At 39.7% G+C, this 16,020-nt stretch overlaps 1 protein-coding gene across 3 annotated transcripts; it reads left to right on the forward strand.

Moving 5' to 3' along the window:
* The first annotated feature begins 31 nt into the window (after positions 1 to 31).
* SRSF5 (serine and arginine rich splicing factor 5) lies at positions 32 to 15,698 on the forward strand. Of its 3 annotated transcripts, none has more exons than XM_056493968.1 (8): positions 32 to 167; positions 2,285 to 2,423; positions 5,890 to 5,960; positions 6,702 to 6,788; positions 8,265 to 8,337; positions 12,119 to 12,192; positions 13,127 to 13,237; positions 14,230 to 15,698. In XM_056493968.1, exons 2-8 carry the CDS (start codon positions 2,298 to 2,300, stop codon positions 14,519 to 14,521), a joined length of 834 nt encoding a protein of 277 aa, XP_056349943.1. In that variant the 5' UTR covers positions 32 to 167; positions 2,285 to 2,297; the 3' UTR covers positions 14,522 to 15,698. The 3 variants fall into 3 exon arrangements, with proteins under 3 accessions (XP_056349943.1, XP_056349945.1, XP_056349944.1); XM_056493970.1 differs by lacking the exon at positions 32 to 167 and adding an exon at positions 453 to 1,273; XM_056493969.1 differs by lacking the exon at positions 32 to 167 and adding an exon at positions 453 to 724.
* The last annotated feature ends 322 nt before the right edge of the window (positions 15,699 to 16,020 follow it).

The raw sequence follows: 16,020 nt of genomic DNA on the forward strand, positions 1-16,020 counted from the left end.
ACATCTCCCGTCGTGCCGCGCGGCGTGCCGCGGGCGGGGCGGCGCGGGCGGCTGTGCGCAGGCGCGGCGGTCGCGCGGCGGTCGGTCGGTGGAGCAGCCGGCAGCCATTGTCGCCGCGGCCGCAGAGCGGTTCCCTCACGGCCCGCAGGACTCGCCGCTCCGCGACGGTGCGTGGCCGCCCCACCGCGCCGGGGGGGCCGGGGCGGGCGCGGGGAGCCACCGGGCAGGGTTCTGGCGGCGGTATCGGGCGGCGGGGCGGGAACGGGCCGAGGCCGGGGAGCCGCGGGCGGAGGCCGCGCTGGCGCCGCGCGGCGCCGCAGGCCCGGGCGCTCGGCGAGGCCGCGGTCGGGGAGGGGGGGGGGAAGGGGGACGGGGGGGAGCGCGATTCATCGCTGCCCCGATGGGGGAGGGCTAATGCCGGCAGGATGGCCGGGAGGAGCCGTCGCGGATTGGAGGCGAGCGCAGAGCTTGGAAGAGCCGAAGGGGCCGGCGCCGCTGCGTGGGCCGGCGCCGTGATGGCGGCGGGCCTGTGAAGAGGGCCCGGCCGCCTTGGGCAGGCCGCAGGCCTGGCGCAGTCCCGGATTCTCTTGGCTTCTCGAAAGGAGGGAGGAGCAGATGGCGCTTGCTGCGGGTCCACGCTTCCCGAGGGCATTTACTGAGTCGTCAGCGAGCGAGCTGTGTTTGATTGTGGTAGGAGAAGCGAGTGAAGCGCCGCGCCCCGCAGGTGTCAATACAGATCTCGCATCCATTGTGCTCCCTGATTACCCGTAAATAACGCGCGGATGGGTTGTTCGTACATCTTTAGTATATTTGACCGTTTCAGTGGTGGTCAGTTCTACCCACCCACCCCGTATTCGTTTTCTTTTGTGATTATTCTCCCCACTTTATTTTCCTAGAACTAAAAATAGCGAACAGCAGTTACGTAGTCATTTTAATTTTTCGAGTCGCTGTTGTTCCCAAGATGAGCGCTGTTGCCGAAGTGGCTGTTCTTGCCGTGTTTTAAAGCATGCGGTTACGTAAGGCTGTCCTTCCTCTACAAGGGCCTGCCTTTCCCTTAATACCCACTGCTGGCCTGGCCAGCGTTTGCGTGGTAAGGGTGCGCCAGGGAAACCGTGTGTTGGAAGACTGGGCACTCCGCGAGGGAGCTGAACCAGCCCCCTGACCTGGATTTCCGTGTGGGCATCAAAATGCACGTGTGAGCACAAAGGAGAGAATGGCTACAAAGGGCAGCGTAGGCTCTGCCGAGGTTCGGGGATGGCTGAGGCCAGTCTAAGTAAGTGCTAACCCCTCGCCCCATAAAAAGCCCCGGTACCCGGGCTTCCAAAACTGGCACTTCTCTGATGGCACGGTAAGTCTGAGTGAAAAAAGTATTCAGTAGAAAGCTAATAAGTGTAAATAAATAGAGGAGGTAAATCAGATTAATTCAAAATACTGCATCCAGACTAACTGGAATTATTTTCACAGCTAACAAGACATGTTGTCTACTCTGCCTGCTTTAGAGGCTAGTATTGTAGTACAAGATCACGTCATATTTCCCTTCCTTAGGGCTCAAATTCTTTGTTTTTTTCTATGACAGCAAGCTCATTGAGTGAGCCAGATAATTAATATTTTCCAGTTACAATATCTTAAAAAATTTTAAACAGCAAAAAAATGAAAAAGTGTCACCTTAAGGTCAAAAATCTTTACTTAAAATATCTCTGAGTATATATCCTGGATCAGTTGATACCTTTAAAAATTTGAATGCCCCAAATGGCCTTTTTTATTTTTGCCGTTGTTGAAATCTCATAATGCAAAATTCATCTTCAAAACCAGATAGACTGTTAAAATGAGTTATATTTATGGTTACTGGAAATAGAAATAATTCAATGACTACCATTTTTCTTTTGTGTGCTAATAAAATTTTATTGCAGAGATTTTTCTAGGTGAAAGCAAAAGTTTTGAGAATGTTTTATGTTTGTTGTTATTCCAATGATTAGCATAAGAATTTTGTGCTTTTTTTTCAGCAGCTGCTAATCCAGTAAAATCTTTGAAGTTACAGATTTGGGATTCTAAGTTTCATGACTGAAAAATACAAAACTGGAAGTTCTTTGTAGGTTCTGCTAGAAGGCAACAAGACAGGATTTTGTCACTTTTCTGGCTGTAGAGAATTAGGCTTTTTATGTGTATACCTGGAGGACAGTAAAATCAAATCCTATTTAAGCAAGATTTCTGAGTTGTAAAAGTGATCTTAATCGCCCTATTTTAAGTTTCCTAATCTGATAAACGGTGCTGTTTCTTTTTTTAGCATCAACCTTAAGATGAGTGGCTGCCGTGTCTTTGTTGGACACTTGAGCTCACGTGCTCGTGAACGGGATGTGGAGAAGTTCTTCAAAGGATATGGTCGCATACGAGAAATCCATCTGAAAAATGGATTTGGGTTTGTGGTAAGTAACAGCTTTATTTTCCTTGCTCTGCTTGCAAGTAAGTACTAACCTTGCTAGGATGATGTCAAGGAAAGGAAGATGTTTAAGATAATAGTAGTTGCAGTGGGAAATGGAAAACATTAATACACATTTCAGAATGCTTTTCATAATTTTGGGTTATAGTTTTGGCCAGATTTTGCTCAAAATCTTGGTATTATTCCAACTACATTAAATGCATAGTTTGATCATAGTCTTCCATGAATTTAAAATTTACCCCTCATTTCTGAAGACTATAAATATCTTATGGTAGTACAAAATTTTGACCGAGAAGAAAAGTTTATACAGATCCATTTAAGCTCCTCTCTCATCCCTTGTAGTCTTCTTGGTCATATTTCTTTAATAACGGCCAGACAGAAAAGCAGAGTGGTTGGCTAAGACAACAGGTGTAATCAGTGCTGGCTGGTGGATCCAAGCAGCACATCTTGGAAGTCTTGTGCAGCTAAAGTTCAACTTACTCATCATCAGTACGTGTTTGTAGGGCATGTATGTCTGTCAGGCTATTAAATGAAATAGACAGTTCGTTGTATCTCAGTTACCTCCTACTGCTTTCTAGAGGTCTGTGCTCCTAAATGTCCAAATTTTGCAGCTTTACAGGTTCACAGATGGGCTCAGGATCAGTCTGTTTTGACTGTTTCTTCATGAGCATTGTGAATTAGCTGTTGTGCAGCACTTAGTTCAGACTTGAAAGGCTGATCCTGCCCTCACACTAGGCAGGCTTACATGCTTCTCTTTCTGCCAAGATCAGTCCCTTGAGTGAAGTTATTGGAAAAGAACGAAAGGACAGGCTTTGTCTACTTTAGTTTCACGTGACTGTTGCTCCTTGACTCCTATGCATGGTGGTTCCTGGTTCCCCTGCATTATGAGCTGCTCCTTGTTGACTGCCAGTAGGTAAATGCCTGTCTCTTGAAAGTTCTGAGGTAAATGGCTGATGTAGACTTGAGCCTGAGTTTATTTAGAGCTCTCTTTCCACTTGCTGCTATTTCTCAGTCCCCTTTCCTTGAGTGTTGCTGGGCAGGGCTGTTGACTCATCGAGGAACAACTTCTGTTCATCTTTCGGAAACGAGTCAGTCAATCCTCCCTCCTCTCTAGTTCCCTAGGTGGAACCATTTTCTTTTCAAAGATCACTAATAAGCTTGAATAATTGTCTCATAAATTTATATTAAAAATTCAGTTGTTCTCAGGATAAATTTTTTTCTTTGCAGCTGAACAAGTTCCCTCCCATACTTGTCATCCCATCATTGTGCCCCCATATCAGAAATCACTTCCACTGTTTGTGTAACTGTGTTCTCGGTTTTGGAAGACTTTGGTTCTATTCCCTTGAAGCAGCCTTTTCTTCCTGCTGAACAAACACAGCTCTCTCAATGTTTCTTTGTTATCCAGCCTTCTGATGTGTTTTGGTGGCTCTCTGTTAACAGTCTCAGTCCAGTTTTTTTGATGTCTTTTATGAGCTGGAGGGACCAAAACTGGACACAGTGTTCCAGGTGTGGCCTAATGAATGCCAAGTAGGATGGAATAATAGCACCCCTTGGTCTGCTGATTGTACTCCTACGGATGCAGCCCAGGATGCAGTTTGCTTTCTTTCATCAAGGCCATGCTGCTGACTCATGCTTAACTGACTCTCCACTAGGATTTCCATGTCCTTTTCATCAGAGCTACACTCCAGTCACTCAGCCCCCAGTGCATTCTACTGCTTAGGATTGACTTATGCCACATGCAGCACTTCTTGTTTTATCTTTTGTTAAGACTTGTATTCTTGTTTGCTTAATCTTTCAGCCTGTCAAGGTCTTTATGAGGGATGGTTTTTCATTCTGGTATCTATTTCTCCTCCCGCTTTGGTGTCAGACACAAAATTGATGAGGCTGCACTTGATCCTGTCGTCCATGTCATTTATAAACACATGGAATGGCATTATCCTTCATGGCACTTCACTGGCCGTGTGCTGTCAGTTAATCTTTATTTTCTGTTATTTAAGATCTGTATTTATAAAAAAAAACCCAAGTGAAAAAAAAAACCAAGTGAACCTTGTTACAGTGTTAAAAGCATGTTTTGTTGTCTTGATTGAAATTACTGAAATTAATCTTTGAGACTAATCATATTTACTTAAATATTGTAGATTTCAGGGCATAATGTTTTCAAACTTCAGACCATAAAGCTCGATGGACTTGCAGATGTTCAGTGTGTTAGAAAGTAGCTGATGTAATGGGACTTGTAGTTGCCAACTATTGGCACTTTTAAGTGCTGGACCTAAATTAAGTGTGTTAAGATAATCTTTGCATCAACATGCAAGGATGTGTGATGTTTCACTTGGTACTGAAACAGATTTCAGTGCAGAAGGGAGAAGATTGCTTAAGTCAGTATTGCTTCTGAAAAGTAGTTTATAGTTATGCAAGCACTTTCTTCAACGTAAGAAGCTTCTTCTCTGTTAATTCCTTGCAAACTGCAGTTCCACAGTTTTTTCTCTCCATTTGCGCTGTTGCTGCCAGCAGTCCCTACCCAACTGCTTGTTCTCTCTGCTTTATTTCTTTCTTTTGTCCCCTTGCCTCTCATGGTGCTGCTGCAGTTGTCCAGCTGCATATAATGAACCTACCTGGGAAGCTGATCCGGTTGAAAAATAACACTTTTTCACCCCACCTCCTGCAAAGTGTGCTGTTTTCATCTGGGTAGATTTCTTGACCTAGTTTCCTGCAGAGCTGTACAAGCAGCTTTGCCAAGAACCAGTGGGCTGGATAGTCGGCAGAGGCTACTTGGGCTGACTAAAGCAGCATTTCTGCCAAAAGCAATGTGACAGATTCCCTTGCAACAGTAAATGGAATTATGCTTGTTATAGCTGATCTGGACCCGCAGGTGGCCAGTGCTGAAGAAGGGCTTATGTTTCATACTCTCCTTACGTGGGCACCTTTTTGCCCAGCTAGTGAAATGAATTCACTCAAAAAAAAATAGGAGGGCTCTTTTTTCTTATTTACTCTTTCTTTGCCGGTTCAGTAAGAGTTTAATCTTAAGAGAGTTTCAGTAGTGCACAACTCTCTTGCATTTGATCAGCTCATGCTGTTACATTCCATTTTCTTGTATGTGGAGCTGTGTTTTAAATTGTATGGCTTGAGTTACTTTCCCCCACTTCTCCCCAAAAGTATTTAAAATATTTCTGTAGCAAACTAGGTAATTTAATTAGTTTTTTAATATAGATCCTGCAAACAGTTACACTGAAATAATTTGTGGAGGCAAAAGGAGTTTGTGGGATGGAGGGAGAAGAAATTATCATGCATAGGAGCCATATTGGCTTTTCAGTAATAAATGTACTAGGAATTAGCTTCCTTATTCAAAGCTCTTGGTGATACTTACTGTAGAAATGTAAAATTTATAAAGAAAGCCTGTTTATTAGTATTTACATATACTGTGAGGGAAAAATTTTCTTTATTCCTATTTTTAGGAATTTGAAGACCACAGGGATGCTGATGATGCAATTTATGAACTGAATGGTAAAGAGCTGTGTGATGAAAGGTAAGTGTGATACCATAATTTCCCATAAGAATAGAGAAAGTGCTTTGCATCAAAATGCAATGCACAGTGTTGTGCTCTGACCTGTTTCCTGTGGTTCTGTGGTGTGATATACCTTCCAAAACATTAAAGACATTCATTGGGATCCAGTCTTGTTTAAGGCAGAAGATTAGTTTGGGACTGGAGGAGGAGTGGTTTGGAGCAGGGCTGACCATTTTCCTCTGTGCACTTAGTTCTCTTTCAAAGGTATTCAGGATCTTGTTATTAGGAATATTAGTAAGAGTGAATTGAACTTATTAAGGCTGATGATAGCCTGTTATCATTTGGATTGTTGCCCTTCATTTTGCAGCAATGTGGACTATAGTCATTGTATGTTGCAGTGATTTTTATTGTGGTTATAGAAGCTTTATTTTAGGTCAGTAGGTTGTTGTTAATTATTTTAGTACTCTTTTCTCTCTGTGATTACTCCTGGGCTCTGGTTGAGCAAATTCAGGTGTTCCAGTCTGAAGGACAGGCTTGTGACAATTTTATTGAAAATCTGAGGGAGGTGAATGAGAAAACACGCTGGTCTGGCTCTTTAAGGAATGCCAGTGGTTGTGTTATAAATAATTTCTTGCAAGGGCAAGATAATTCTTGTTTGTGCACATTTGCTTTCAGTTGTGAAAGATTTGAGTCAATGTCAAATACTTTAAGTTTGTTGTTTTAATTTTTTATGTGCTTGTTTTGTTTTGTTGCTGTCCTAAGGGTCACAATTGAACATGCTCGAGCCCGAAGAGGAAGGGGAAGATTCTCACAACGGTTCAGCTATTACCAGTCGCAGAGTGGATCTAGGTAAGTGTTCTGGGCTCTCTGTCCTTTTCCCTTTCCAGTAATAAAAGAACTGGAGTTTTCTTTTTGTGATTTAGGGATCCAGCTCAGTTTCCTTGTATAGCTTCATGTAAGAAGTTTTATGTTCTCAAATCTTGCAGGTTCATTACTATTATTTGCCTTCTCAGGCTGAGGACAGTGGGCATTTTAAAGCAGTTTAACTGTCTTGGAGCAGTTCGCAAACCTATTAAGAAATGTGCCTTTGCCACATTGTAGGCACTACTCTGATCTTGCTTCCTACTGTCATGTAAAGGATGTGAAGGAGTAGTGCTGCAGTTGGATTGGCTGATTATAACACTAATTCAAGAAAAATGCAGAGGTTCTCTATTGTGGCTTCTGTCACCAAACTGAGCTTACATGATAAAGAGATAATACATGATAAGTAGCAATAATTCCAGGTATTTACTATCTAACCAAGTTTTTGCATTTCCAGTTGTATGGTTATCAAAATGCTTATATCAGCATAGCCTAGAAAAGGAGCAGTCCTGGGGCACAAGATAAACACTTCTGCACGTGTTAGTAAATACAGTTTACTGAGTTTGCTGACCAAGCAGGAGAGTCTCTGTCCAGCGATGGAATGTGAAAACCAGGACACAGGTCATCTCTAGAATACCTCTAGAGGACACGCAATATTTGTAGAGTTCACTTTCTGTGATTAGAGCCAGTGGTGAACCTTGTGCCAACTTGCAGTGAAAGTTCTGCAGATTTGCATATATTCTGCCAGACAAGTACACATTATGTCTTTGTACTTTATATCTACTTGTGTGAAGGAGATACGTGTGGAAGAATTTACTCTGTAGAAACATTGATAACTATGGCCTATGCAGAGTGGAGTTTGGAAGAAAGACAAATATACAAGGGACATAAACCTTCATGTTTGTTGCAAAGTCAGTTGCTGCCAGTTACCAACCAATGTCTGGAACATCTGGTTTGCATATGCAAGCATGCTAATTAGATTTTTTTTTTTTTTTTTTTTTTTTTTTTTTTTTTTTTTTTTTTGTGGCAGTAACCTTGATCCAAGGTCCTGGTTAAAAGTGGACTTTCAAAGTCAGAAAAAGTCTTTCAAAGCAAGTTTGCGTGATTGAAGGTCATGGGCATCTGATGTTGTAGTCATGTTCATGATGTCAGATTGCTAGTGCTAGACAGGAAGAGACTGGTTTGCAATAATGGAAAAATGAGACTCATTCTGCCAGTTTTGTGACTCTGGGTCATCTTGTTTAAATACTTGGAAGATCTGGATGTTCTGAAAAAAATTGGGACACTCTTCTAGTAGGGTCTTAAATATAGTTATGACTAAGAAGAATCAAGTCTGCAGTCCAGCAATAAGGAAATTACTTAAATCTTTAATCAAACTGTGAAAAACATCAGATTTCTTAAGTTTTAAATTCCTTACACTGAAGAATTTTTTTCTTTTTTTCTTTTTCCTTTGAATTCTTCCAGCCGGTATGGGCCTCCTGTTCGTACTGAACACAGGATCATTGTTGAAAACCTTTCCTCCCGTATCAGCTGGCAGGTGAGTTAGCATCTTCTCTTTTTACACCTTATTTCTGCTACTCCGTAAGTAGACTGCTTTCAGCCTAATTTCTTAATAAAGCCATCATAAATATTTAATGGAAACAAAAAATAAGGAAGAAGCTTCAGGGACTGCTAGAACTTAGCATTCAATCACTTAGAGAATTCTTTTGTTGCGAAGCAGTGCAGATAGTTCTATAACTAGATTTTGTAGTTTGTAACTGATTCTTTCTTCTGTTTGCCCGCTGATAAAACTTTGGAAGACTCTAGATTGTTTCTAAAATATTAAAACATTGCATTCATTCAAACTGTGTCATCCTTTCATATTGTTACACCCGGAAGTGCATGTCTCTATTTCGATTGAAATTTATAGTCTTCTCTTGTGTTTTGCAAACTATTTTTGTGACTCAATTCACAATTGAGAATTCTGGTAAAACATCATTAATAGAGGGAATTTTAAGAGAGCTACTGTGTCGAGTATGCTTATTGTAGATTTTTCTTTTAAAAACCCAAACTTCCAGTACTTGTCACGTGAAACTTTCTTACCACCTTTCTTTTTTGTTTTTGTTGTTGTTTTTTCACCTCTCGCTAATGTTTTACTAATATTTAGCTGTTTTTTAACAGACTGGCCATATAATCAATTTCTTTTAGTTGTGTTCTGTGTAGTATACAGTGTATAGAAAGTTCATTTTGTAAGGACATAGCAACAGATGCTATTTACAAAAGGTGAGTGAATAGTGGAGTTTAGTCTTGTTCATTAACCTTTATATTCTTTGAATAAAGAGACTTTAATCAATGTCCTGAAAGATGGAGTCGAACATATTGAATGTTCAGAGCCTCGGTCTTGGAGCTACTTCCCCACAAGGAGGCTTCCTGGCTTGCCTGGAGCTCTGCTGATGTGTTTCATAAGAGTTGGGTGCAATCCATGAAGATAAACCGTTGAACTCAGTTTGTTTATCTTCTGCATGACAGGTTCAAAGGGTTCGTAACAGTACAATTGTGTTAATTATTGAATAACTAAAAAACCCGCCTGAGTTGATGTGATGATCAACTGGATTTAATCTAAGTATCTTCTGGGTATGCTATGCAGTTACATATGTGAAGAGATTGTCACTTGGAAACAGCAGTAGGGACCAGAGAAGTAAGGTACAATGGAGTGTTAAGGAAAATAAATCCTATAATGCTGTTCAGTGTTAAATGCATAACTTGAAAAACAATTAACATTTTTGTAACTTTCTTTACTTGTGAATATTTATAATGGCTTTATGTGTACTTACATTTTAATCTGAAGCCCACTCAATCCAGATTTCATACTGGTGAATCTTTTAGTATTCTAATTAAATGTTTAATGTCTCTTAAATATATGATAAGTTAGCATAAGAGACTTTTTGATACCTGGCTAAATAGACATCATTTGAAGGTAACAATCATATACAAGCTGCATTTACATTTGAAGTTGTACTGCTTTGGTACTAACTGAAGTGTTTTAACTTCTAACTATGCTGCTTACAACGCATTAAAATAGCTAATCTATTAACAGTAGTGCCATTATTCTTCTCTTCTAATCCCTGCTAGGAAGCACACTCATTAGGGAACCTTGCTTTTAAATTTACACATAGAATTTAGTCTTTGGTGTGTCCAGATCCCCGTACTTTGAGAACATCTCTCTCCCTTAAAAGTTATTGTGTTGGGACATTTAAACATAGAAAAAGCCAGAAAAGTTTGTATTCTGATCAGTTTCCTCAGATTGTTGACTATATTGTTAATAGATAATCCCATCTCTTAAGTAGCAGGCAAACTGTTAGAACACTCCTTTTTTTTTTTTAGCAAACATATATTCCTGCATGTTCAGAGCTTTCCAACCACCCTCATCAGTTTTCCAGTATCAAATTTTCAAGCAGTTGAGAAAAGTAGGTCTGTGTTACATCGAGATGTATTGTTTAAAACGTGTTTTTGCTATTTACAGTTGTCCCACACCTTACAGGGTTTTCTTGTGCTATTTAAGGTGACCCAGAACAGTAAACTTAAGATAAAATTTGGTTGTTCCACTGGTTAGGTAATACCAGGTAACTTTAAAACATTCCCTTAGTAACGGAATGTTGAGCTTTTATAACATGCACACTTCCTCTCTTCTGAGCAATAATGTTGTCATCTTAATCATGTTGACATTGCAATTACAAATGATATTTCATGTTAATGTTTCTTAGGATTCAGAATGTAGTGGCAAGATTGTGGGAGCTTCAGTCTTAAAGTCTAAAGTTACTGATTTAGGAAATAATTTTGTAGATTAACATTTTCTAACTTCATTTTGACTTACCAGTCCTGGTCTGGTTAAATTCTCATTGACTTGAGCAGAGCCAAAATTTTGTCCATCATCTCTAAATTGAGATAATTTGAAGTATTGTTTATAATGGCACTAATAGGGACCAGTTTTCATTTGCTGTTAGGGTTTCTTTATATTAAGATCTGTGAAACAAGAAAAATATCTACTACTTTGCATATGCCAGTTTTTAACATAAAACTATGGAATTAAAATGCTAGGTAAAACTAAGCTTTTTTATATTGTGGCAAATGTTCTAAAGTTTTTCCTTGGCTTTTTGTTCTGTAGTCTTTTGTTCCTTAAGCGTATTTCTAACCAAGTGCATTTTGAACCTCTTCTAACAACCTTGATTTGGTTAACCTTCATTTTTTCTTGTGTGGAGGAAAAAGAACCAAAGATTTGGGGGTTTTCTAGTGGCTGAAATTCTAGGGTTTGGCCTGTTCTGAATTTTCCTTTTGGTTCCTATGACACTCCTGTTTTTTGGCAGTCTAGATCTTGGTTTGCCTGGGTTTGATCTCGATTGGCTAGCACAGATCATCCTCGGGTTCTTTAGCCACTTCTGGAGACTGGAGAGTATGTCCAGTGCTTTCAGGGCCTCTGGTACCTCCGTGAAGCATATTGCTATGAGCCATCACTGCCTTTCTCATGTAAGAGAGTTCCTCTTGGCCAGCTAGGTATTGGACAAGCAACTCTTTGCTTAAGGTACCTTCTTATATCACCTGCCACTTGTGGTGTGCTGCGGTAAGTAGTCTGGGATTATAAAATACCAGATACTGTTGGGTAAAAGTGCTGCCTTAACTTAGACAAATGTTTAGCTTTTTAGTGACCTTTTGCTTTATTTGTTTGTGCTTTCTCCTATTGCTAAGCCAGTAATTTTACTTGTCCACATTTAGCTTCTGTTGAGTTTAAGACAAGGATGTCTATTGATGTGACACTAGCGTGACGGATACCCAAATGAAACTTAAGAACAAAATTTCCTTTGTAAAGTTTTTAATTACGTTATAATGACATCTTTTTGTTTTTAATTTTGCTTTGAAGCTGGGGGAGGTGAGCATAAAGGTTGAATTTGTCTGCATTTATTGGAATGTCATGTAACTGGGGTGTTAGTTACGAAAATCTGCATTTAGTACTACTGCACTTATCTTCTCCTTTAGTTCTGATTTCAGGGGACATGTTGGTATTTTAAGTATTGCATTGTGTTTTCCTAATGGCTGGTTTTGGGATGTAGGATTATTTTGAAAGCAGTGTTTTATTCACTGTAGCTCTAAAATGGTGGATCCTTTCTATATGCAGCTGCTATTACATAAGCTGTTTCAGAAACTTTTTTCTAAATGATACATACTTTTTAGATATAGAAATTTTAAAACATTAAGCAGTTTTAGCAGAGAAAGTTCTAGGGGAGCATTCTGCTACATGACTGATTTGTGTCCTGTTCAAACTAAAATGTTAACTTTTGCTGTAGGACTTGAAAGATGTCATGAGAAAGGCAGGGGAGGTCACCTATGTGGATGCACACAGAAACAACAGGAATGAAGGGTAAGTTCATTTTGTGTCTTTTTGTGTGCTGTGATAGCTGAAATTATTATGGGCATGATTTTTCTTGTAATACAGAGTAAATGAAATATAAATCTATGGTGTGGCTTAGATGCTGAAATTTCTCCCCTTAAGAACCAAAACAATCCAAAACACAAAACTGTCAGTAAGTAGAAGTTTAGTATTGAACTAAGTCTCTATCATGAAAACAATGTGTGCAAGCAGAAAAGGGAGAATTCCTTTCAAATGTTAAGTCCTGATGTCTTTATTTTTATATAATCATTTATGATCTGAGTCCTGAGGCAAAAAACATCACTTGTCTGTGTCTGCTTTACACTGGAGCAGCAAAGTCACGGGAAATGAGCATAACCAACTTCCATGGGGAATACCTACATGCGCACACTCTGTTCTCAGTTCTGCAGACTACAAAGGTCTTGCACAACAAAGCAGGAGAGAAGGAAGTGTGAATAGAGTGTTTGTGCTGGCAAAACTGCTCTAGGGCCACTGCAAACCAAAGACTTAGATCTTTTTTTGAGTTCAAATTTAAAATACCACAAAGACTGGATTTTTCTATTCACTGTTAAAATTCTTAAATAGGGTAGAAGAGTCTGCAAGCTTATTTTGTTTCATGGACAGCTTTGGAATGCAGTTTAGTGGGAGACTGAAAGATACTTCCTTAGCTGATGCAGGTTTGTTTAGCTTCCTGCATTTTCTCCATCTCCTTGTTGATGGCAGTTCTGGTATTGTTTAAGAAGATATGAGAGGTATGGATGGCTAGGACTGTTGGTGTCATATTTTCCTGTTAACCATGTTAAAAAGTAGCTTTCAGAAGATAAAACAGAAAGCTGTGAATCAAAGGATTAAAAAGGGCCAAACTTGCTTTCCTTACTTCTTTTGTTTCTCTGACACTTTTCCTTTATTTCATTACGATATACAGGGTTGTGGAGTTTGCATCTTACAGTGACATGAAGAGTGCACTGGAAAAACTGGATGGCACTGAGCTGAATGGACGCAGGATTAAATTGACTGAAGACCACAGAAGGCATAGGTATGTCACCAGACAAGATAAAATTCTGCTGAGGGCATGGATTTGGGTAGTATTGATGTCAGAGTTTGATTATCTAGTTTTTTGGCCCCAAGCTAAATATCACTGCACAGAACCACTTTTTAGCAATGTAAACAGATTAAGATAAGAACTAACTTGCTGAAACAGGGTAAATAGAACACTTTTGGATGAGAGTAAAGATTTTTTTTAAAGATAAAATGTGGTATTATAAAGAAAGAACTTCTTAGAAACATGAATTTTGGTATTAAAAAGATTTCATTTAAAGGAAAGCTGTTTCACAGTCCTGTGAAATATTTCTCAAATAGTGAAAGCCAGCTTGTTCATAAGAATAAAAGAAAATCAGTTAGCTTGCTTGCATTGTTCCTAAGCAGTTCTGCTGTTCAGTCATTAAAAAAACATGTTGGCTGCAGCTCTTTCATTAAATATAAATAAAATAAATCCATTTCTTCCCATGAAAAAAGGGATGCATTACTAGTGGAGGTGTTAAAACTCTAAGGCCTTAAAGTGTGCTGGTGATCCACACCTTTAGAGACTTTCTTAGCCTCTTGAAAGAAACTCTTACTAATTTGCATGGCAGGTAGAAAGTTTCATTTCTGTGTTTTTGTTGATGAATTAAATGATAGTTTAAGGCAGGGTGTATGCAGACAAAGAGTTCTTTGATACAGACTCCCCTGCCTAAAAATTGTTTTCTCTCCTCCTGGCAGGAGCTGGGGAGAGGCGTCTTTTATTAGGCAGTTCATATTTTGCCATGCTAGCAGAGAATGTAAAGGCCAGCAGTTCTTGATAGCCTTGACCTAAGAAGATACTGTCATGATGGAGCATAGCAGAAATCCAGCAGCACTGTGAAATGACTGAATGCTGTGAATAGCACTTTTAGATGGAAGTGCTATGGGTACAAAGTAGTTGAGAATTCTACATAATTGTTTTAAATTTAGTAAGAGGTGAGACTACAGCTTTTAATTTTGTTTCTCTAGAAGCAGATCTCGATCAAGGAGTTACTCAAGATCTCGCAGCAGGTCCAGGTCTACAGGATCTTCCAGGTCGGACAGCCGGTCCCGCTCCAGGTCAAGGTCCCGCTCCAGGTCCCGCTCTCGCTCTCGATCCCGCTCTCGCTCGCGGTCCCGCTCTCGTTCTCGCAGTCGTACTCCTAAAAAGAGTTACTCCCACAAAAGCCACCGCTCCAGCTTGATAGCTTCTTCCCCCTCTCCCTCTTCTTCTAAGAGAAAATCTCGTTCTAGGTCGAGCTCTGCTCATAGCCGTAGTTAACCTGCTCTGAGACATGTGTTAATTAATTTGATTCAAGTTTCTTGAAGACTTGAGGCAAGTTATATATGAGAACTGGGAGGGGAAGAGTTAACATGATGAAAGGGTGACCTCCTCTTACATTGCCAAAGTGCCTGTCATCAAATAGGCCATCTCTGTGAGGAGGGGCTGGCTGTCAGCTTTCTTCTTTCAGTGAAGTCTGGAGTGGGAAGTCTTTTTTATTTTTTCCCTGCTATTAGTAAACATTTCTATCATAGATATATTATGTACACATAATGCTGAGGTAATGGGATGAGACAATACGCTGCTTTCTCCCTCTCTTGCCCCTTTTTTCCCCTCCACCTCCAAGGCCTTTGACTTCCAAAATACTATGTTAGCTTTTGTCCTTGGTATTAAGTCCGAGAACAGGAAGTATAGATTTAATTCCTTTAAGGTTCTGTGGCTACTTTTCTGTGCGAGAATGAATGGACCAGATGAAATTAGTTTAGAGTTCCCCTTTTTCCCTGTTGCTTGGCTTAACAGGCTGTTTTAAGTTCCAGCTTTACATGACCTTGACAATATGCTTAATTTGCAAAAGACTTTCAGGAATACACATTGGTTAGTTGAATATTGCTCATTTGGATAATGAATTAATACGATGTTAAGCAGTAATGAAAGCTGGAATTTTCTGTTAAAATGAGATATACCATCCAGATGTCAGGTTTATTGGGAATCCATTATAATAATTTTACAGTAATTCACTAGTATGTGGTATTGTATGTATAGGCCTTATTTGACAGGTGACTTCATAAAACTGCACAGAAATGTCAATATGCATGTCCATGTTTTTGATGTTTATAAAAGTGACATAGCTTTCATACCCAAAAGTGTGATACTGAATAACATGTGTATGACTAGCAATAGTCTTGATGGAAAGGAAGGTTATTTTAGTAATGAGAGCAGCAAAAAAATCCCAGGAAAAGTGTAGTCAAAATCTCCGGAATGCACAGTTGTTTTGATTAATAGAAATTTCCATTGCAAATACTGTTGTTCTTACAATTTGGAATTAGATGGGTTTTTTTTAACTTCTGTATTGTCAAAGAAGGGAAATGTTTTTGGAAAAAATATGTAAATTAATCCCAAAGTCTTACATGTATTTAAATGTACCATTCCTAATAAAATCAAACCTTTTTCTGGCTTATTTTGCAGTTTTGTTTAATTGTTGTTGGTGTTCAAGCAATCTTTCTGACATGATCACAAAGAAACTCATTTGTAGGTATACCTGTATAGAAGCAAGAAAATGTAAACTGGAAATCAGTTATGATGTGTGACCAGATGCTGACTAACTCTGGAGGACAGGGATAGGATTTTACTGTCATTGCCAGCAGTGGCTGTTTGAATAAATGGCAAAAAAGGATTCTTTCTGCAGTCCTTGCAAACAGGTTTGTGTGATGCCTTCTGCTCTAGCAGTTCAACAGAAGAACCAACAACCAAATGGCCACAAGTGTTGGAATCTTCCTGTA

This window comes from Oenanthe melanoleuca, chromosome 5 (genome assembly GCF_029582105.1).
Source record: "Oenanthe melanoleuca isolate GR-GAL-2019-014 chromosome 5, OMel1.0, whole genome shotgun sequence".
Taxonomy (NCBI): Eukaryota; Metazoa; Chordata; class Aves; order Passeriformes; family Muscicapidae; genus Oenanthe; species Oenanthe melanoleuca.